The following is a 22,432-nucleotide window of genomic DNA, read 5'->3' on the forward strand; positions in this document are numbered from 1 at the left end:
GCCCAGCCATGGGGGCGTGGCCAACTCGAGTCCCCGCCCCTAAACAACCGCCCCTTCCCGCCCCGCGTCCTCTCAGAAATAAACCACCACAAGTACAAACCTGCAGACTCTTTTTATTAAATTCTCCCATTTCATCTGTACAGAAAAAAAAAATGCACATTATTATGTTCAGAATTTCAGTAACATCTCAAAATTACACAGCATGGACATGTAAAAAAAAAAAAAAACCACCAAAAAAAACAACTGAAACAAGGAGCGGCCAGGATTTATACACAGAAAGGGGAAACAATTTACAAAAAAAAGTCTCGTTAATGTCACATTTAAAAATAATTATAATAAAAAAAAGAGAGACTACGTTCAAACAGCATCTGCTGTACAATAGGAATCCGCTGGGTGTGCTTTGTACAGTGCGGGGTGCCGGGGAGCCCCTTTCCCCCTGCACCCGGCTCGTGCCCAGTCCAACACACGCGTTACTCACAGCTTCCGATCCCCCGCTTCTACCAGCGGCAGGCACACCTTTCCCTTTTCTCCTAGTTCAGTATTTCCCCAGGCGAGATCTAGGCGGGCACTTCTATCTAACTCAGTCAACACAAGGGCAACAGGGGTGGGATCTCAGGGTGCAGCGATTCACCCTGGCAGGGATCTTGGCGTTTGGGCAGCTACGGAATCAGATTTGGGTATTGTGCAAGGAGAAAATCTTGCCTCTGGCTAGTGAAGAGCAACGTTATTACTCCTCCCTATCCCAGGCAGCGTTCAGGGACTCATCGGTACAGATGCAGAATTCCACCAGCACAGAACAGAGCACCGTGCCAGTTGAATTCTCTCTGGTGCAGGTGTGATTCGGGTCCCCTCTAACCATGACTCATCGGTGGAAGCAAAATGGCAGGTTTGGCTCCCAAACAGGGACACTGTGCAAAGATCAGTACCTGGGAGCTGCCTGGAGAATCTGAACCCCAGAATGAGGAACGTGCTCTTACACAAACCCACACTACAGCTGTTTAAGTCCACAGAGCTGTATTTTAAATATGGACAGAAGTGCTAGATGAAATATTCTGGTTTCATACCACACTCGTGCACTCATACACACCTCAAAACTACCTTTTTTTATCCCCCCCCAAACAAAACTGATAAAGTAAAAAACCCTACAATCTTCTTTCACTAAGTAATAACATTGTGGTTTAACAGAAATCGCCATCTAACTTGAACACAATTCCTCTACAACATTATGGGATTCCAGTGATTCCTCCGGCTTGTCACATTTCTTCCCTCTTTACCTACCTGCAGTTAGTTTCCGTACTTGAGACAGTCACAACTACTATTTTCCATACAATGCACTTACTGTGGATTCTTTCAGAGCAACACTGATTATATCACAGTGTCAGATTCTGGAGAAATGCTAATATTTTGCTACAGAATTATTCAACTTTCACTAGGGTCTTTCCAGCCCTTTGCAGTGACACAGACACAGGGATAACTCAACCCAATCTGTTGGTCAGTACACTTCAGGTGCCAGGAATTTTGTTCCCACACAGATGACTTACTCCAGGCAGCCTAATGACAAAAGTGAGGCAGGAGAATCCCAAGCTGAAACTCTCAAAAGGACTTCATTAGACTCACTAAGTAAACAATAAATAAGCTTATTACTGTGAATGAGAATGAACTGTAACAGGCTAGCAGAAGTGGAGTACAGAGGTGCACATCATGCACAGCTCCTGACACGTGCACACACATGCCATCATTTAGGAAGCCTAACTTGTTAACCCTCGCAGCAGCAGCAAGCAAATGGAGAGCTGCATGCTTTGCCAGATCACAAACATCCAGCTCTTCCATCCATGCCCTGAGCACCAGCATCATCATCAAGTCTAGAATAAGCTCTCCCAAGAGAAGGTTTTGTGATGATCAGGAGAAAAATAAAAAACCCCAACCAACAATCATCTCCTAAACGGCATTCAGTGGAAGGCAGACTTCTCCAGTGAGAGGTAAGGGTCATGAAAAGACTACCACAGGCTCTCCCACACTAACCCACTTCTCCTGGCTGACTGCAGCTACTGCTAACACTCCCTGTTAAATCAGAGAAGTTAAAAAGGCTTTCTTGAATTCAAGGCAACAGTAGTGTTTCTTACAACCCTTTCTCACACCTACCTACAAGGGTGGTAAGACACTGGTAGAAGTTGCTCAGAGAGGTTGTGGTTTCCCCATCCCTTATGTGTTCAAGACAAGACTGGATGGGACTCTGAGTACCCTGGTCTAGTGTGGAAGGTGTCCCTGCCCAAGGCAGGGGTTGGAATGAGATGAGCTTTAAGGTCTTTTCCAACTCAAAACAGTTCTATGGCTCTGATTCTTTCATTCTTTACCTGCAGTGGGAAATAGGCAAAATATGCAGGCAAGATGATGTGTTGGCAACAGCACAACCAGGTTATTTTTGGAAGAGTACTCCTGTGGGTTTCTGTGCTTGCAAAATCTCTAGATTTTTAGGTATGCATGAAAAGGAGGAGAATGTTTCAAGACTGACTGGTAGATTTTTAATCAAAAAAAAAAAGCAGATTTGGTCATCACAAGTGGTAGGAGACCCCTTTTTAAAACATGAAAAGATAACATCCTCAATGATAAAATGGCCTCGGCCCCTTGCCAACCTTTAAAAGGTGGATCTGTGTCTACTGTGACGTAAGGTTTATTTAGTATCCTACTTTTTTTTCCAAAGGACTCAGGCCACACACCTCTCACACCATCACAGCACACTCACTCTGAAACTGTGAGCCTGACAAAGGCAGAAACACCACCAACCACAGACTAACACCACTGTAGAGCATGGACTCCTGATGCCATGCTCCAGGCAGCACCCTTACCATTAACCTCCTCCAAATTAAAAAAGAAAAACAAAACCAGAAAGCCTTATATTTGAAAGTAAAGAAAGTCACCTTCAGAACTGAACAGGGTTTACATTTGGAACTATGGCTACAAACCTACAATTTTCACGGCAATGTCTTTTTGGAATTTAATGGAAGATTCTATTTCTAGACAACAAACCATCTAATTAGGCTTTTTAAGCTAATAAGGTTACAAAATGCCTTCTCAAAAAGTCATAACAGTTTAAAAAAAGCCCTCCAATGGCAATTTAATTATGCCAGATAAACATTTTGGAGAAGCAGGACTCATGCCAGCAAGCAAGGCTGTACCAAGATCCCACTTCCCTTGCTGGCAGCTCTTTGAGCACACCCATCATGATAACAGTCATTTCAACACTCAGTCAAGTGATACAACACACACTTCTAAATGCCAAACTAGTATTTGTGGAGTTACACACCTGTGCTACCTCAAGAGACCCGATTAACTGTTTCTCTTCTGCTCCACTTCATGCTGACAGACAGCCAGGCAAGCTCCCTTAGCACCATGGAGGAGGGGCAAGAGAAGGAATTCAGGCTTAAATTCAGTTCTACCTCACCACTTAACTGCAATACTACCATACACTAACTCCACTGAAACTTCATCACTCAGGCTTTCACTGCTGCTTGCTTGTGTTCATAGTATTTTACTACAAAACCAGAAGTATTTTTGAGACTCACTAGCATAGCAAGTCTAAACCCATATTAGTTTGCCACCATCCTCAGAGCAGGATGAAGGTATGCTTGCAAAAAGCTTCAGCAAAAAGTCTTAGCAAAAGCTCACAGTCTTTTGTATATGCCATTCTGTATACAGCATCATCAAAATAAGCTGGTCCACACCAAGAGTGTCTCAAAACCACCTCCACTGTTCTTCTAGAGAACAATACGGAGAACCTGAAATGCCAGGTCTTACCTAGCAGTGTGCTAAGCGGGAAAATAAAGTTATGGTTCAAGCATCAGCCTAAGTTGGACAGTTTCAGGCACATGGTTTTTACCACAGCACACATAGGTGAGCACATCTAAAAGGTGAATAAAACATATCCTCCTGTACACATTGACCCTCGTGCAGCCTCTTCTAGATTTTCATCAACACATTCCATGTTTCAGTCAAAGCACCTGTTTTATGAGCTCCACACCTCTTTGTACTTGAGGAACACAGATGATGGTAAGAAGAGGCCACAACTACTGGTGCTTTTCCAAAACACCTTCTTTGGGCTCTTGGGTGCAAGTATCAGGTTCTGGAAGTATAACTATGCATAGCACAAATGCACATATTGATGGTAACTATGCAAAAGCTAAAAGCTACTTCCCTTAAAAATTCAGATGTTTCTGCCTTTCATACCACACTATCATTCTTCCTTGCACTTCTGGCTTGGCATTCTGGACCAGCACCTGTGTCCTACATCCCAGGAAAATTCCAGGTGTTATCACCATCAATTGTAGTTGTAGAAATGAAAACCACTCTTCAGTGCTATGATGAAAACCATTAAGACCCAGAGTGTGGCTACAAACCACTGTGCTAATCCACAAGTAACCATTATACAGAGAGAGAGGATGCTGAGTGGTCCGGTGCTTTCTGCATCACTGACAGAGCACTGCACTGTCAGTGTGTCAATACCATTTACACATAGTTAATTTGGGAGGGTAATAGCTTAGCAGCAGCAAGGTAAAATAAAAGGAGTGTTAGAATTTTCTGCATCATCGCTAATAAAATGTTGACTGAGCTCAGAGCACTTCCTGTCCACTGACACTGTTGGATACTGACAGGCTCTACACACCTTGTGTCTATATCGTGTCTTTAATCTACTGAAATACAGGTTGTACAGTTCACATGAGAATTCAATCCTGGTCAGTATTTTATTCTATCTTGCGAGCAGCAGAGGAAGAAAGGGAGGACATCTTTTCAGCCAAAAAATCCACAGTCACATAAAGCAGGATATTCACTAGGAGATGACACCAGTGATTGGTGTCCTTAGGTTGTCCAAGACTATGCTCTGAAGATGCTTTACACAGACGAGCAAGATGTCCAAAACAAGGCCAACTGTGGTGTAAGATGCAATTTACCCTTTAATTTCCTGCCTCAACTTCACCCAGCCACAGAGGATGACTAGATTTCAGTATGAACCATAACCTAAATCATATAGTCGGTATGCAGAATATGTCTGTCTTTAAAAATTTACTTAAAAACTGCTTGAGCTGCAGGTCATATCAGTCTGATTTGGAGAGTGAAGGCAGTTCCAACAGTACAACAGAGACTTGTCTACAGGCAGGTAAAGGAGAGTCTGCTAACAAAGGGGTAACAAAAGCTGCTGGCTGGGCTGCCAATGTTGCACACAAACTTTCATAGGATGAAGATGCCATGGATGAGATCCAGGATGGGAAAACTGAGCCAACACCTGCTGCTTTTCTAATTTTTTTTTTTTTTTTTTAATTTTTTTTTCTCCTCTCACAAGAGGGGGTGGGTAGACTATACAGAGGAGGGCTGTACAAAACTGGGCACTGGGCAGGCATTTCTTCAGCAGGCAATCCAGGCTCTACCTGTCCTTGAGCTCTCTTGTCACCCGCTTGGTGATGCGTCCACACATCAGGCCGATGAGGAAGAGTACACAGATGCCAACCGTGATCACAGACAGGATGTAATTTTTGGAAGGAGAGGTCATAACTTGCATGGCAAGGTCAGAAAAGCCTTCTGCTGGGGCAACCTGGAGGTGAAAAGGGAATAAATGAGCCAAGCTGTGCTTTCCATGCAACCCTCAGCCATGACATTTACCAGCTTTAGTGTCAGGTACTGCTATTGCCTCCTGTCGTTGTCAGACTTGTCCTGAACCAGAAAAAAAGCAGGCCCGCAGTGTGTCACCTGAAGGAACTGCTGTTCAGGAGGCACCTTTATAACAGGAAGTTTTCCTGCCCCTATTTCATTGCCCCGCACGTTCTCTGCAGGAGATTAAGCCCTGTGTGCACAAAAGATAGTTTAATTCTGCATTGTTAGGGACGCATCTGAGACACAGATAATAGGACGTAAACCTCCAAGACAACCTGATTTCAGTTTTTCTGCACCAAATTCAAAATACTACACTTCATTCAGAAACAAGAACTTCATTACAGTTGAAGTTTTTCATAAATACTCTGCAACAGAGAGATCAAAGGTATAAAAAATGGAAATAGTTTATATATTCACCTTTGCAGCATAGCTCCACATTTCAATACGATCATTAAGGCGTTTCTTGCATTCAGGCTGCAACCTCACACGCTTATCTTCCAGAGCTTCCATTAAGCATGACATTTCTGTAATGTGCAGAAGATGGGTGTTACAAAACAGAAACAGTGGCTTTGATAACGCAGTGCAGAGAGGGGCTCTTCCATTCTCACGAAGGCTTATGGTTACAAGTCTTTCTAAACAGACCTGGCAGACTACCCCTGAGGCTAGCAATTTCACCAAAATTCATGATCAGTACTGCATTTGGAGATGCAAGGAATTCTGACTTCCAAAAAGAAACTACAGTACGTATCCAATATATAATTCATGTGGTTTACATGAGATTTTATGAAATCTTATAAATCTGCACTTTCAATGAGCTGTACACTCTGAACTCCATGCCACCAGCCTTTAGAGAGAGCTAAGATCGAGTTAATTTCAGAAAACACAGCCTTATCTCCTTAGGCTTGTTAGGAGTTTCTTTCGAACAATATATTTTAAAAGGTTTAACTTCCTGACTTTTCACACAGTCCTGTGAAAAGGAAATGGGATCACAGTGTTCTGATGCCAACAGAGGGACTTGGCCAACTAACTCATAAGCTTGTTTAAATGCTCATATAAGACACAGACATAAAATTTTGTATTTTTTATTCATGCTACCATACTTGACTAATCCCTAATTAGATGCTTCCTGCTTTGCAGTGAAGAGTTATTTAGCTTGTAGCAAACAGGCCACAGACTTAGCTAAACCAACCCCAGACTTCTAATGCACAACTGTCAATTCAAGCACTTACAGGCAGAGCCCTCTCTAAGCTACAGACTTGGACACAAGGAAAGACTTATTGACACCCATCTACCACTTCTGCTGTTCCATCCTGCTGCCTACAAATGACTGGTGGAAATATCTTAAGAGTAAGATTACTCTGGTAAGAAATGCAGGTTAAGTATCTCGAGAGTGAGAGGTTACACAAGTACAGCACAGGCACTTACGGCGTCCTCTCCCTGGCGGAATAGCAGCACAGTGGTGTTTGATGTCTAGGGCACAGGCTGTGTGGAGCACTGGGTCAACAAATATATCTGCTTTGCTTTCCTTCAGCATGTTGAGCACTTCCTGCAGAGGAGGAAATTACATCTCAGAAAAAGGAGACAGAATAAAACTCATGCTGATCAATGTCTCTGAAAGGAATATCATCTTTTCAAATCCAGGATCATGAGAAAATCCACCACTGTCCTTCAATAAGGACATATATAGATAAGGACATAATATGAATGCTGGTTTAGGCTTAATTAAGTGTCCTGGTTTGTAACGTTCCTTAAAATACTCATATTAATCTAAAAGACAAAGTCAGTATGCCAGGACTACTTCAGTTAGAACTGAAATGAGGTGCCATAGCCATGGCACAATTCATACAGCCCTCAAGCACGCAGTCTGGGCCTAGGAAAGCCTGCAATAGAGACAGCATCAAGAAACAGGTTAGTAATAAGAACCTTTGGCAACCTTTCATAATCAAGAAAGGATTCAAGTCTGGAATTGCAAAGGAGGAACTTTCAACACAATTTTCACTGGCAAACTGAAATGGAATTGAATCACTGCAGGCCAGAACTGAGATGCGTAGGGAAATTTCAGCACTCTGTCCTCATACTAGCTAGAAGATGACCTAGGCTGTGATCTGGAAAAATCACAGACTTCTGCAGGGATGGGAGCTTTTTAGAGCACATCCAATTTATTTTCTTTACCTTCTTGCACATCTCAGTTTTTATTTTCAGAAGATTCACTTTCAGACATTCTTCTACCTGCCCAGTCTGCTCCTGAGCTGCTGCTTCTTCTGCACACAAGCTGGAAATCTATTTTGAAAGAGGTGTTTTAACATAAGTAGTTCACAACAATGATTCTGCCTTTTAGCCCATTTATATCTCAATATGTTAGTTCATCGCAGGGTGCAGCTAAAGAATACATGATGAGATTCCTTCCCCCCAAAATCCCCAAAGCCAAATGCAGCCTGGCTCATGCAATATGCATAACCCTTTGAAACCCAGCAGCAAGAAGTCAATATCGCTGTACTGAGGAGGAGGGCAGAGAAGAAAACAGCAGGGAAAGAATATGAAAGTATTAAATAAGTAACCCTTGAAGATGACCAACTCTGTTACCCGAAGTGAAAACTAAAAAAGCCTGATAGTATTCCAGTTAAGGCTGACAAGACCAGAGAACTGACTTTTTTGTCACAACAGGAAAGAAGTCCATAGTCGCAAATACTGAAGAGATCCCAGATGAAAAAATTAACTTCATATTAGCACTGCACAGCAAACTGCAATTCTTGTGCACTGGACAAGAGTCACAAGCAGAGAATCTGACTACCTAGAAGCAGCTCAAAGGGATTTTTTTGTTTTACTTATTAGGAAAGCATATTTTGAGAAACAAAAGTCTGTTACACGAAAAGGGAGCTTTCATCCTGAAAAAGTAGCTATGGAGTTATTCTCCTACCTCATCAGAACAGTGCATCTGAAGCTGGGGATCCAGCCGATAATCAAGGGCTGATTCCTGGATTATCACTCGAATTTGGTCCTCACAGTCTGGAGAGAGACGCTATTTAGGGGAGAAAGTCATTAACTCACTCAATGACCTTTGGAAATCAACCACACTGTACATTAACCTGTATTCTATAATATTTCTATAGGAACATAAAAGTCTCTTTATACACACGCTGAACACACCACAAGCCCAAATATGATTTGTTATTCTGTGACTGTTGATCAGCACGGTCTACACATTTTCTCATTTGCAGGCACCAGTTCTACTCACCTGGTCTGCATATTTCAACTTCAGGCATGAGATGACTTGTCCTTCCAACTCTGTATCATCCTTGGCCCTATTCAGGATATTTTGGCAGAATTTTGGTATGTCTGCTTTACACGCCTTCCTGAGCACGGGGTTTAAGCGATAATCTAACCAGGAGAGATGACAGAACTTCATTAGAGTACACATCTCTTCAGATTAAAGAGCATAACACTCTGAAAGAGATAGGATAGAAATTCCCTGGATGACATTATACCATCAATGAACATAATTTTTGGGAAAAATAGTATTTTTTTCATAATAGAATTTCAAATTGTGAGGTAAGAGCTTCAGGAATAAGGGAGATTCAACAACACATGCTGTCCCTCAAGAACTTGACTAAGGTTAGTGTGTACACAGAAAACAACAAAGGAGAATAAAACAAAACTGATACTCTTCCTGCCATGCAGAACACCTCAGGCAAGCAAGTTCCGTTTTTATTTCAGAAGAAGATACCTGTGTTCTGTGTAATCTGGCGCTTTGTAATCATCTGCTTGCATTTAGGATCCATCACTTCACTGTTCTTGTTTTGTTTCAAACACTGCAACATGTTTTTTGAATCCGCCTCTGGACAAAACCGCTACAAAAAAATCCCCCCAAAACCCAACAAGTTGCATCACTAAAAGCACTTGAAAAAACAAAACCCAAACCCAACAAGCAGCTTCCAATTCATGGCAGGGAATAATCACCTGTCCCACAGAGAGGTATAGAGCCACACTGCCTAGCCCCAACATACCATTGCTACTCCCCTGAATTGACTATGGCCATTAATGTGTCTGCTTATGCACTGAACTGTACAGTACTGACTGGCCTTATCAAGAGCAAATTGCCTTTATTTTCTATTCTTAAGAAACAGCACACTTGGAAAGAAATACCCACCAAATTAGGTCTCATTCTCAACTACTTTTGTCTCCATTTATTTTACAAATTAAAGAAACAATCTTTTAAGACTATACACATACTGCTTTTCTGTGTAAATGCTGCTTGGACAAAGCAACAGTAAAGACTTCATTAGTATCACTCAGAGCAAACTAAGACCACATACAAGGAGATAGCAGAGAGAAGCTCATTGACAGCAATTAGCCCATTGCACCTTGAATAAGACAGTCAAAAGTGAACCAGCTTACCCAAAATTCAGATAAGGTACTAATTTCTTTTGTTAGAAACTAATTCCATGGGTGTAAGTTAAGGCTTTTGCATCTTCAAATCCTCACTATTTTGATGAGATCACAGGTCTCTTTATAAAACCATGTGTCTGGAGAGCAAATAACTCTCAAGATGTTCTTCATTAGCCAAATTATGAAGGCAGGGCACTGCATACAGACCACACACACTAGTGTTTCAGGGCTTGGAATTCTGGCTGCTCTGAAAGAGTGTCTTATATGAACATTCACTGTTGCTTTCTACATGGTACCACTTGCGTAATTCTAAGTTATGCATTATGCATAGATTTTGCCTGCTTTAGCAGTTTGATAGAAGTCTGTGTGCACCAGGTCAGCAGTGACCTGAACATTTTACTCTTCTCTGTACTCCTAACTTCTTCATCCTTGCTAAAAGCCAATCCAAATCCAAACTGACTGGATGAGAACTGTATTAGGAGACTCAGCACAGATTCCCTCCTCAATTCTGCTGGCAAGTTAGGAAGACAAATTTACTAGTGCACAGGCTTTGATTAGGAAGTTGAAAGAGAAAAGCCCTGAAGAAACCTCAGCCTGATTCAGAGTTAAGAAACAGATTACTTTGCAAAAAAGCAATCATACTTCTGAAAAAGCACAGAAATGTTGTAACAAGCCTCTATGGGAAGCTCAAAGCTGATTGAGCTCTTTTATCCCAACTTCACCCTCTGAAATGAGCACACGACCATTACCTTGATCATCTGCTTGCAGACTCTCATGAGAGTGTAGTCCAGTTCTGGGTCCATCATCTCTGTCTCCTGCAGTTTAAACACCTTCTGGTGGCACCGTGTACTCAATTGCTTCTTGATTTCTTTCAGGCATTCAATAATCTACAACACAATATTGCAGGCATAATGGACACACTGTTGATACGATTCTGTCATACGCAGCCACGTGTTCCCCTAATCATCATCTTCATCTCATTTGGGCAGTTAAGTTCCCAATGCCTAGATTTTATCAAAGTCATTACCAATGCTTATTTCCAGGACTTGCTTTAAGCTCATCTTTTCTCACAAAGATTTAAGGAGATGAAGAGGGTCTCTTGGACTTATTCCAGAACCACAAATCTCATCCTGCAGACATTATGCCTATGAAATCTTTAGCAACATTTGCAGTAACCAGCTGCTAACAGCTTAAAACCAGCATAAACTGAAGAATAAAGGGCTCACAGCATTGCATTCACCCAGTATTAATGCTTGTGTGCCAGTGGAAAAGAAAGAAATTAACATTCTGAAGTACTACCAAAATATTTGAGTGATATCAAAATGAAAATCTCAAGCTGCACTTACACAGGCAAAAGTGTTCTTCAAAAGTTTTCTGAAATGAAAGTACAAATTAAATTGTAAATTATTAATTAATTCCATTACCTGAGCATTGCCATAGGGCACGTTCTGGCAGTAATTCTTGATGTCACTTTTACAAGCCTCATACAGTTCTGGTTCAAGCCTGATATCCTCAGTCTGCAGGAAAAATTACAATATGAGCCTTAAAGTAGGACTCAAGATTATTTTACTTTTTTAACCTCTTAACTGAAGACCTCTACTCACAAAAAGCAAGCAACCCTCACAACAGGCATTCAGTTACTTTGAATATAAGGATCTTGGGTATGAAAAGCTGTGTTAGTAGGAAATCAACTTTGACATTCCCTGCAACGATCTGTCAGATTTTTAGATCGAAGAAAGAATTTAAATCAAATTATAGAGCTAGCAAGTTGTTTCCACTGCTTCTCCTAAAAGGGCATCATCACAACTGTCCAAGACAACTAAATTCTTTCCACATGAAAGCTAAAGGATGCATTAACAGCCACCCATCTAGCAGGTGACCTGGAGGATGTGAATGAAGTTTCCTGGTTTTGGTGATGCCAAACATCTGAATTTTTCCATACAAAGGCAAGAGTGCTGCCTCTTCCGATATGGACCTACTTAAGGTGAAGCTTTGACACTTAAACAGTATCTACAGGACAAAGACCTTAAGAGTTTATTACTGCAAGCACTGCAGCAGGAAGTTGAGAGGCAGCTTTGCCTACCAGAACAAACACTAGTTCTATTTATCCATTGAGCAACTTGGAGCAGCTGGAGTTGAGTTGCTTCATCTGTGCTTGTTTCCTCAGTCTGTAAAATGAAGCTTTTGTTCTCTCCTAGAAGATGTTAAGGGCATCAGAATGTGTAGCACGTCGCTGTCTAACACTAAACATAATCACTTTAGCTGAAATCCCAATGACCATTTAGCTTGCCTTAGCCTCCATGAGACTATATTTAAGGCATTAAAGCAGACAATCAGTACTTTCATCATGAAGGGCAATTGAACCTTATATTGTAAGAAAAGTGGAAAAATAAATAAGATGCATCTTGCAAATGAGCTTCCTTTTTTCCCCCAAAGGTGGACAAACCAGGAAGCTCTAACTGAAGGACCTCACTAAAAGAGTGGGGAGGACAAGAGTTTCAGGCATGTTTACCATCTCTAGCTCCTCAACACGCAGCTGTTTGCGGCACTTCAGAGAGACCCTGTGCTCCTTGGCATCCTGCAAAGTATCATTGCGCACAGTTGTGCTCAGACAGATCACTACATCAACCCTGCAGAAAAGAACACAACTTTTTATTCATACACCCTTCACTAAGGCCAGCCAAGGTTGATATTGGATTACCACACCAGAGAAACTGACTCCAATAATCCAAACACAGTATAAAGTTCTTGTGCATCTGTGCTTATTTCTGGGTATAGTTCTATGGAGAGTAACTGGATCAAAATTAGAACTTAAACTGGAGTTTAGATCAGCGAACAGGAAGACATTTCAAAATCCCACCAACCCCTCTGCTCAGCAAGACTTCTTCTCTTAAGTCATGTCAGCACTTCAGAAAAGCTTTGCTTCATCTCAGAAACAGATGAAGGTGAATACCTACATAACATTGCAAGTAATCCTTTTACACTATGGGAAGGGCATTTACCTCATAAAATGCAAATAGTCTTGCTATCCATAAACAGGACTGACCTTGTGTGTAATTTAGCCTTACAGTATTGCAGTAGGACATAAAAAAAAAATCCCTTAGAATGCAGTGAATAAACCAGATAAAACAAGTGGGATGTTTTCCCTCCCCAGATCAGCAACTAGAACAACAGTAGCCTGCCTCTTAGAAGACAATGAATCTAGCAAGGATATAAGACATCCTGGGACATGCAATCCATTAATTGTAATAATTAGCTAATTTCACAGCATATAAAATAAGGACAGGCTTCTATCCAGGAGTAAAGCAGAAGTAATTTTAAGAGGCAGGCCTCTACCTTAATCTTCCACAGAACACAGTCACTAAGGGAACACATACAAACCAATTAGCCTTTAAAGGAAGTCCAGTGCTTCTGTCCTATCATGAAGTACCCTGCCACTTAATTACACATTTACACAATTAGATTGCTCTTTGATCAGGCAATACATACTTTTTTTTGATGTTGGGGCACAATTTCAGCACATCCTCCTTGCAAGCCATTTTAAACTTGTACGAGAACCTAAAATCTTTCATTTGAACCTGCAAGAAAAAAATGGCGAGAAAAACAATTCTGGTCATCTGGAGATAACAAAGAAGCAGCAAAGCGCTGGCTGAAAGAACACTTTTTGAACCACACAATTAGCACATACTTTTGTTCAAACATATTAATGTGGAAGTAAGGGGAATGCTGCAATGCTGAAGAAGTTGGGACCTGTCTATCAAATGCCAGGGAGGAAGGAAGGGCTGAAAAGAAATCATCTCCAGAAATGACCATTTATGACCAGGCATGCAAATACAACTGTCTGAATTCACGAAAGCACTTTAAATACAGTGGAAAATCTATTTCAAAGGAGCGTTTTCATAATTAGCTAATTCCCAGCAACACCCTGAAAAAACAGGACAGGCTTCCACTGATAGCAGAGAAAAGCATTGCTCACCAGCTGGAAATGAGTAACACCGATTGCACATTTTTCATTCATTTCCTTCTGGTGTTTGTTCTGTATTAGACACTCCATCAGGTCCCCAGAATCAATCTGGTTATCTGCAACCTCCTGAAGAAGAGATGAAAGGCATAAAAATTAAACACTTTTACAAGTCATGGGTTTTATGCTGTTTTGGCCCACTGTGACCAGGAATATGGAACTTACAGTCCCACTCTCCATGGTGAGCTCACTATTAACTGACCACCCTTGAGTTGCACCACACAACTCCAGTACACAACTATGCTTATACAGTTAAGAACCATCTCAGAAACACACACACTTTAGAGTCAGGAGAACACACTGCAAAAACACAGTGCTTACATGACATTATAAGTAGGTGCCTTCTCTGCTCCTTAACTACTCAGCCCTACACCAGTGAAGATATTTCAGCAGTGCTGAGCAACTGCACGGAGTAGAGTGGTTAGACACACTGCCTGCATGTAAAGGAGAAGGAAAAAAGTCTAGTATTTAACTCACTGTAGAGTGATTTTTGCCAATTACAGAGCAATTTTCATCTTCAAACTAGCTTTTATGCTAGGACTTTGACAAAAGCAGAAATACCAGGTGGAACTAAGAATTTTTATTTCAGGGTAATTTTTTAATTAAAGACTTTTGGAAATTATTACCTCTGATTTTATATTTGAAGTGTACCAGGAACTAATACTAAAACTCTCTAACCTTTCCCACTGAGTTTTTCCTCAAAGATATCCACACTATTACAGAGTACTCACATGACAGAATGTCTGGATAATGGGCTCACACGCTCTCATCAGCAAGGCTTCAATTTGAATGTCCTGCAGAAAATACAGTTTTTCATTTTCACAGTGAATGCACAAGAGAAAAATATTCTGGAAAAAAACTGTGATAACGACCCAAACTCAACCCAGTTTACAGGGTTTTGAAAAATGCAATCCAAACAGCTTTGCCCTTTAGCTCTGGAAATCCCAGGATTCACTCTTGCCAACATGGCAAATGCAAGACAAGCCCTCCAGCTTAAGAGAAGAGCCTGGTCTCCACAGAAACTCCTGGCTTGGATAATTCAGTCATTCTCCTCCAAACTGGCTGCTACAGCATTAGAAATCACCTTACACCTATGCAGGAGTTGAAGATTTGGCATAGTTCAGAGAAAACCAAAGTTTTTAACTGCTGGAAGGAAAATTTCCCTAGGGCACAGTGTAAATTTGAAGAGATATGGGGAACAGTCTGGGTCTCAACAGTCAAATATGCAGCTTCATAAAAGAAGTAAAGCTGCCAACCTCACTAGAAATCTCTACTGATGTTCCTGGTGTTATTGCTTGCAAAATTTTTGTGACTGGGAGGGAAGTTGCAATACAGTACTCAAAACTACCTGTAAGTAAGACCAAAATCTCAAATCCCATCACATATCTTGACTTGTGTTCAAGTTAACTGGGTTCCTGTGCAAATTTTAGTTTTAGTGCTACAATTGATCTTTAAAACAGGAGAAATGCCATCAACAGCCTAAAATCCTGAACTGTAGTTCATTTCTCTTCCTCAAGAACCTCCATGAAATCTACCATTGTATGGGGTAAAAAGGATGTATTTTCATCCCAGATCCTAGCTGTATTTCTACAGCTCCTCTAACCTCAGGTTTTTTCATCACTACTAAAATGGCATGCTTAACTAGACATGATCATCTATTAGCTTTACCCCAGGCTGAAAACCACATACCTCAGACTCCAGCTCAGTGAGGTTTCCCACTATGTCTCTGCAATCAGACACCAAGTCATCAAGATGGTCCTGAAGGCATTCCAGCTCCTACAGAAATAGACATTTTAGTGTGTGATCCAAGAACCCAAGTTGAAATTTTGAGTTTAAAACATGGTTACACATGTGAAACTGCCCTCCTTTTTGTGAAGTCCTAAATCTCATTTAATCCCACTCCTCCACTAGCACTCTCAGAACACACAATATACAGTAATGATCGAAAATATTGGTCTAGGATGTTACCATTTGTTCCCAAAAGCTCCATGATGTGCTTTCACTTCTGGAATATCCCATTTAATTTGCCCTTTCCATAACATTAAAGAGAGGTTAGTTACCCAGCCTATGATGGGCACTTCAAGCCTCCCTAAGGCACAGCAATTTAACATGAAAGTATTTGTTGAAACTTTGTTAAGCAGCTGCAGATGTTAGTTGAGTTCTATAAACACAGGAAGGATGTCAATATTTCCCAAATGGAAATGAAGCAAAAGTTTAAGTAGGAAATATCAAGCTTGTAATAGAATATTACAAATAAGAGGTTGAGGCAGGTAGGGTTGCTTCTTCAAAGCCCTTTTGGTAAACTATTCCTTTCTCCCTTCTCATTCTGCTAACATTTGAACACGCAAAGCTTCTTTGCACCACCTGTCTCAGTCTGGTGCAGGTTGTGTTTCAACCTGCACTAATTTTTAACACGTTCTCCACTATAAGAGGCAGCAAGACGTCCCTTTATTTCCTTTTTGTCCTTCCCACCCCTCCAGCTTTGCCAACAAAGTAGCAGTGATATTGTGTGCAGTACCTGCCCTGTCTCTGTTTTTTCACTGCACCATTTCCCCAAGTCAATCATGCATTTGTCCTGGAGGGCTGGGTCCAGCTTCACATCCATGGCTCGCTGATGGAGGATTCTCTGGACCTCTGCTCTACACTCTCGTGATAGCTGCAAAGAGAACAGGGAATGTTTGGCATATGGGGTCCTTAAATCCACACAGGGCAAACAGGATGCCGTCAGGTAAGGTTCTGAGAGTGACCACAAATGCCATCATCAATTCCAGAAGGCACGGAAGTCCTGCATTGCTCAGCACAGGCCTGCCACGGCCCCCACAACAAATGTGGGTTCCAAAAGAACTTGGAGCTCTGTCATTTAGTTTAGATAGAGGCTCCTCTCATTCCACTAAGTTTAATTTTATATTCTTAAAACTCTACTTTGCTTTATGAAAGATGTCAGATGAGGTCACCAGGTTATCTGCTACACCTTTACTTGAGGCTACAGACAGATTCTGAAGAAGAAAGTCCAAGCAGCTCATGTCCTTAATACCAAATAGGAAGCCCAGAATAAGGCAACACAGTCCAGCTGTAGTTTCTTCTCAGCAATCCCCACTGCAGCACATCAGAGTCAGCACTTGCAAGACAGGAAGAAACAAACTGTAGGAAACCAAGGGCTACTGGTGTGATGCTTATCTGACCTGAAATGCACCAGTTGAAGCTTAAAGCTTCATATATTTAAAAATCCAAACCACTGGAAGTTACCTAGCATTCTGTTAACAGCACTGGAAACAAATACAGGTCTAACCTCCCATGAGTTTGCTTCCAAGACTAAATTTCAAAATGACAGATGCTCCCTCAGTCACCTTTCCAAAAGAAAAACACATTTAAAAACCTTTTCTCTCCCTGATAGATTATTTGCAGGGTGGCTATTGATTTCTTTGGTCAGCACTAATATAAAATTGAATGAAAAAGTCTCAACTCAGCAGATGAAGAAACTGCATTTTAAAAAAAATATTCCTAAAAGAGATGCTTTTAGTCAATACTTGACCTCTGCCACAAAAGACCTTTTAAATCAAGCTGTGGAAATTAATTTTTAAACTGGGCCATTGTGTAAACCCATCAACTCCTAGGGACTGTGTACACTACAGTGCCAAAAGAAATGGAACTGAGTACCCAGGTGCTTTCACCTGAGTGCCCTGCTAAAGGCACGAGAGGGCAGCAAACTTGAAAAGAGCAGCTCTCAACCACAAATGCGATTATGGTGGATCTCCACACTGCAGGGCAGCAAGTCAGATCCCTGCTGTCTTCTTTAAGACAGCATAAGCACATTTATCAGTACAGCATGCTCCAAAGAACTGGAAGTGTGCATTATATGAATAGGAAGATCTAAATGGAATATAATCTGAAGCTGGGCACAAATCAAAACTTCATTAGAAACAGCTGAGGAAAGCTGACCTTGAAACTCCTTTTTGCATAAAACCAATTTTGCATCTATGCTGACTATGTGCAAGAATCACATTCCTCTTTGGAAAGACATGAGGGAGGACTTGTACTGACTTTGAACAGAAATATAAGTTGGTGTCAGCACACAATTCTCTCCATAGGCCTGTAACATGGGTCAGTCATCCTGCTGGGCCTACTTTGCCTTACCAGAACCACCACCTAGACCTTCAGAGCACCCTTGAGGAGGAGCTGGGCATTTGAAGCAGTGCAACTACCACTGACAATAAATTATTTAAAGTAGCTTTTCTGAGTTCTGGCAGTTTTAGCATTGTGTGTCAAACTTCCAAACATGTGTGCAACCCTTCTACCACAAATCAACAAGCAGCAAGTTACCCATTAGCACTTACCCTCCTTCCTTGCTCCTCTGTTCGATATGCATGCCTGTACAAGCAGGAGAAAACAGCCCCTGGAGGCATCAGCTCACTGGTCTCATTCCAGCCATGGGTATGGCAGAGGCGGGAGGCATCTCCCTGACACTTGCGGTAGAGGACTGTGTCCAGTCTGCAAACAGAGGAGTTATCACTGGCACTTCATTCAAACAGGGAATGTTTTTCATATCCTAAAATGCTTTGGAGGCAGAAAATCCACTTCAAGTTTCAGGCACCACCAGGACACCACTCAGCAGCAGCATCTGACCTACTGAAGCAACAAGTGGCCTTAATTCAACTTGGAATCAACACCCTAAATAACACCAAAATCTTTAATTACAGATCAAATTTTCAAACACTTCTTGAAGCACCTCCCATTTTCTTCTGCAGCATGCCAGCCAAATGCTGACACATGAGAAAAGAAATCATCTCCTTGATGTCCTGAAGCAGCAGAAAGGCAGGTACATACCACATTCTGCTTGTGTAATATCTTACATGTACTTTGTACAGCTGCCATTCTGAAACACCAATTCCATAAAAATCTGAGTTGGACTGATTCTGTCTGCTCTGGATTTGAGCCAACAGCAAACTCACTGCCCCCTGCTTTGCATGTAAGTGCAGATCTCTTAAGATGATGTCTAATTACATGAAAACTATTGCTAACCTTTCAAAATGGAAACTTCATACTTACTAACATTGTGGAAAAAAAATCAAGTGATTTCAGTGGACACAATTATATAGATAATGATAAAGGTAACAACAAAACCCCTTATACTCTGTGCATCTTTCTGAGACACACAGTCAGTGCAACAGATTTATAAGCCAGTTCTGGGGAACAGTGGTTAAACAAAGATAAGCTAATGCTGCCCAGCCTGCATTATGAATTAGAATTATTCTTACTCCCAGGAAAATGCAAATAATCAGTCTTCCTTCTTCCAATCACTTAAGTTTGACTCAAACAATTAATTACCTGCTGGAAACAGTACAGGCAGAAGATCCAGCAATGAAGACAAACAGGAAGGGGGGGAAAAATTTAGGTATTCTTGTCTACCTATGGAGATAATTATTGAGAAGACTAAATGAACAGCCAAAAAGCCTTAAACTCCCTGCTCCATGAAGCCCTATGTTTAAAACAAGAAGGTTCACAGAGCACATCAGCTCTCAGCTGCTGGCAATGCTGTCCATAAATACACAACTTGCTGCGAGTCAAGATTTTCTTAATGTTTAATTTGAACACTCCTTGCAGTAATCAATGCCCAGGACTTCTTGCCCTACACTCTTTGTGGCCACTGAGAACAATTATTCAATTTCTTGCAGTAACCCCATTAAATGTAGTCTATCTCCTCACCTCTCAATCTTCTTTAGAAGACAAGCCAAACACTTTTTCTTTCCTCACTGGTCACGTTTATCAAATTTATTCTCTACTCATCCTAACCAACACTGACACAAGGGACTTTGTACATATTCAAAACAAAGCACTGCCATGTCTGGATGAGAAAGATGGAAAAATAGTGCTCTGAAGGGTATTACATCTGCTCTACAGGCTGTAATCACACTTAGAGAATTTGAAAAAAGGCAGAAATGGAGGCAGGAAGTTTCTCACAGTGATTCTTTGTTATATTTAAAAACTTGGTTTCCTTAAGTTCTTTATTGTAGCACTTAGAGCAGATACAACTGGCTGCCACCTGCAGAAAAAGTGACCTTCGACTTCAATACGGTCAGACAGAATTCTTTAATTAAAGATGCAATGCATTTTAGAGCTCAAACTTGAGCACTTTTTAAGGCTGCATCACTTCTAAAAGAGTACCAGATTTAAGTGGCATCACATCTTTTCTAAGTAGCTTTTGCTTTTACTGTTCTATACAAACATTAACACCCTACTGACCTGGCATACTTAAAAGTTCTCTTCTGAACAACAACCACAAGTTATACTGTTTTACAAGGAACTGCTAATACATACAAACACTTAATACAAACATCAAGTGAAGATAAATCTTGTTTTACAATACTCACTTCCAGTCACGAGATATAAAATATTGGAGCTCCAGGAGCCTATGCTCACAGTCTTCTACCATTTTCTCAGTATACAAGTGCTCCATCAGGCAAGACAGAATCCTGCAAACAGAAGAAAGAGCCAGGCCACAGACTCAAAATCATGCTGAGCTTCCTTGTAACAGCTGATGTTGCCAAATCAGTCCTCCAGTGAACCATAGATAGGATGTGAAACTCGGTGAAGATCTTTCTTCACAAAGATTACATCTAAAACAAGTGTATATCAGATTTGTACCCTCTTGTGTTCCATTGTTTCAGTTATCTCAGCAAGTCTGATACACAACAAAATCATAAAGACTCCTCCATAGAAAATCTGGCCCAGGGCAGAATATGTTATCAGACCTGAAGACAAAGAAGACACCTGTTTCCACAGTATGGGTTCGCTTACCTGGCCTTTCCTGTCACTTTGTGATATTGCTTGAGACTTACATAGTTAGAGAAATTAGCACATCAAAGGTTACAAATTTAAGTCTAAGTGCCTGTGAAAGCTACATCCTTCACCAGAGCTAAGCCAGTCCTCCTATAAAAATACTGGCCTGCTTCTACAGCAAGAATGGAGACAGCTCAGTGCAGCTCTGTATGACTGGTCTGGACAGGTTTTAGTGTCTCTGCTGGTCAGCCACACAACCTTGATAGATGGCCAACAGGAAAAAAAGCACCAGTTTTGACTGAGAGGCACCTACATGGGGTCTCCAGAGCGTATGTGCTTGCAGGCTGTCTGTATCACCGACTCGCAGGCCTCGTTCAGCGCGCGGTCAATGCGATAATCGGCACCGGGGTCTGTTTCCTGGATCAGGGTTTGAAGCTGGAAGAAAGGAATTGTGGATAGGAAAACAAATGTTAAAGACATAAATGAGAGCACTTACAACCTCTCAGTGTGGCAATTCTGTGCCAGTAACACCACCATGATGCATGAACTCTGCTCTGTAGTGTTTTATTTTAAGAGCTTGTGCTGCCAACTCTAGCACTGCTGGACCCTAATTATCATTATGAAGTAGCCCAGGAACATTGTATGGGACCAGTTACACACAGAACTTAGACTACCTCCATACCAATTAACAGAACACAACAGGTAAAATTTGATTTGCCTACTGTATTTTTGATCTATCTTAAACTTTGATGGTAGCCTCATTCCATAAGGCTGACAATACAAAACACACAATTTTTTTGTATTTTCATGAATACTATTTACAACTGAAACCTGAATCAAAAATACTGAATCAATGTCTGAAGATTGTGTGCCTATATCCACAAAGAATAAACTAGTTTTTTAATTGCCTGGAAAGGACACAAAAATTTTACTCAAATACAGAATAAAATGTCCTGTTCTGATACCCCATGAAGTAACATTTCCTCAGGGATGCCTACTCAAGCTTTTAGAAGTCAGGGTCTATAGTACACATTTTTTGTGTATGTGTCTAAGGCATAAAATAAATCCAGGACACCATGTTTTAACTACTTAAGAGAAGTCATAGTGTAAGTGAAAGATGAAAAAAATATTACAAAGATTTAGAGACTAGGTGTGCCAACCCAAAGCTGATATCCCAGCACTCCCTTCATGCCTTCTAAATACTTTTAGCTGTCATAGGTAAATACATTATGAACAGTTCCATCAGGTCTTTTCTTCCTGTGAAACAACTATTCTGACAAAAGCTGCAGAAGAACAATTCTCTCTTACTAATAAGAAAACATAATTTAGCACTATGTTACAAAATCAAATGTGGACTCTACACAGTCCATATCTTATGAACATTAATTTGGGAGGTGTCTGCCAGGCCAGGGGAAAAGAATTTGGGTAAATCTGTTTAGGGGCAAGGGTAGCTTCTGGACCATAACTCAGCTAAGGATCCTCATGCCCCACTTAATTTTTTCCATCAGGCTGAGGATTTCCAAGGACTGATGAAAGGCAGACTGGTATCATCATTTGGCAGGCAAACATTTTAAGCTGACAAATTTGAAGAGGGGGTGGGGGGAG

General features: G+C 41.1%; 1 protein-coding gene across 1 annotated transcript in view; it reads right to left on the reverse strand.

The window, feature by feature from the left end:
• Positions 1-93: 93 nt before the first annotated feature.
• GLG1 (golgi glycoprotein 1) overlaps positions 94-22,432 on the reverse strand; it is an 82,626-nt gene continuing 60,287 nt past the window's right edge. Inside the window, exons 9-26 of the mRNA XM_005526302.3 lie at positions 21,141-21,262; positions 20,419-20,520; positions 18,385-18,538; positions 16,569-16,706; positions 15,740-15,826; positions 14,782-14,844; positions 14,006-14,119; positions 13,519-13,607; positions 12,542-12,659; positions 11,454-11,546; positions 10,779-10,916; positions 9,368-9,491; positions 8,879-9,021; positions 8,561-8,662; positions 7,816-7,923; positions 7,069-7,189; positions 6,061-6,167; positions 94-5,584 (exon numbers count right to left, since the gene is read on the reverse strand). Coding sequence (XP_005526359.1) covers positions 5,417-5,584; positions 6,061-6,167; positions 7,069-7,189; positions 7,816-7,923; positions 8,561-8,662; positions 8,879-9,021; positions 9,368-9,491; positions 10,779-10,916; positions 11,454-11,546; positions 12,542-12,659; positions 13,519-13,607; positions 14,006-14,119; positions 14,782-14,844; positions 15,740-15,826; positions 16,569-16,706; positions 18,385-18,538; positions 20,419-20,520; positions 21,141-21,262 — 2,091 coding nt within the window. The 3' untranslated portion in view covers positions 94-5,416. The remainder of the gene's footprint in view (positions 5,585-6,060; positions 6,168-7,068; positions 7,190-7,815; positions 7,924-8,560; positions 8,663-8,878; positions 9,022-9,367; positions 9,492-10,778; positions 10,917-11,453; positions 11,547-12,541; positions 12,660-13,518; positions 13,608-14,005; positions 14,120-14,781; positions 14,845-15,739; positions 15,827-16,568; positions 16,707-18,384; positions 18,539-20,418; positions 20,521-21,140; positions 21,263-22,432) is intronic.

Source organism: Pseudopodoces humilis, chromosome 14 (genome assembly GCF_049639895.1).
Source record: "Pseudopodoces humilis isolate 2021_Gansu_Grassland_sample_001 chromosome 14, ASM4963989v1, whole genome shotgun sequence".
Lineage (NCBI taxonomy): Eukaryota > Metazoa > Chordata > Aves > Passeriformes > Paridae > Pseudopodoces > Pseudopodoces humilis.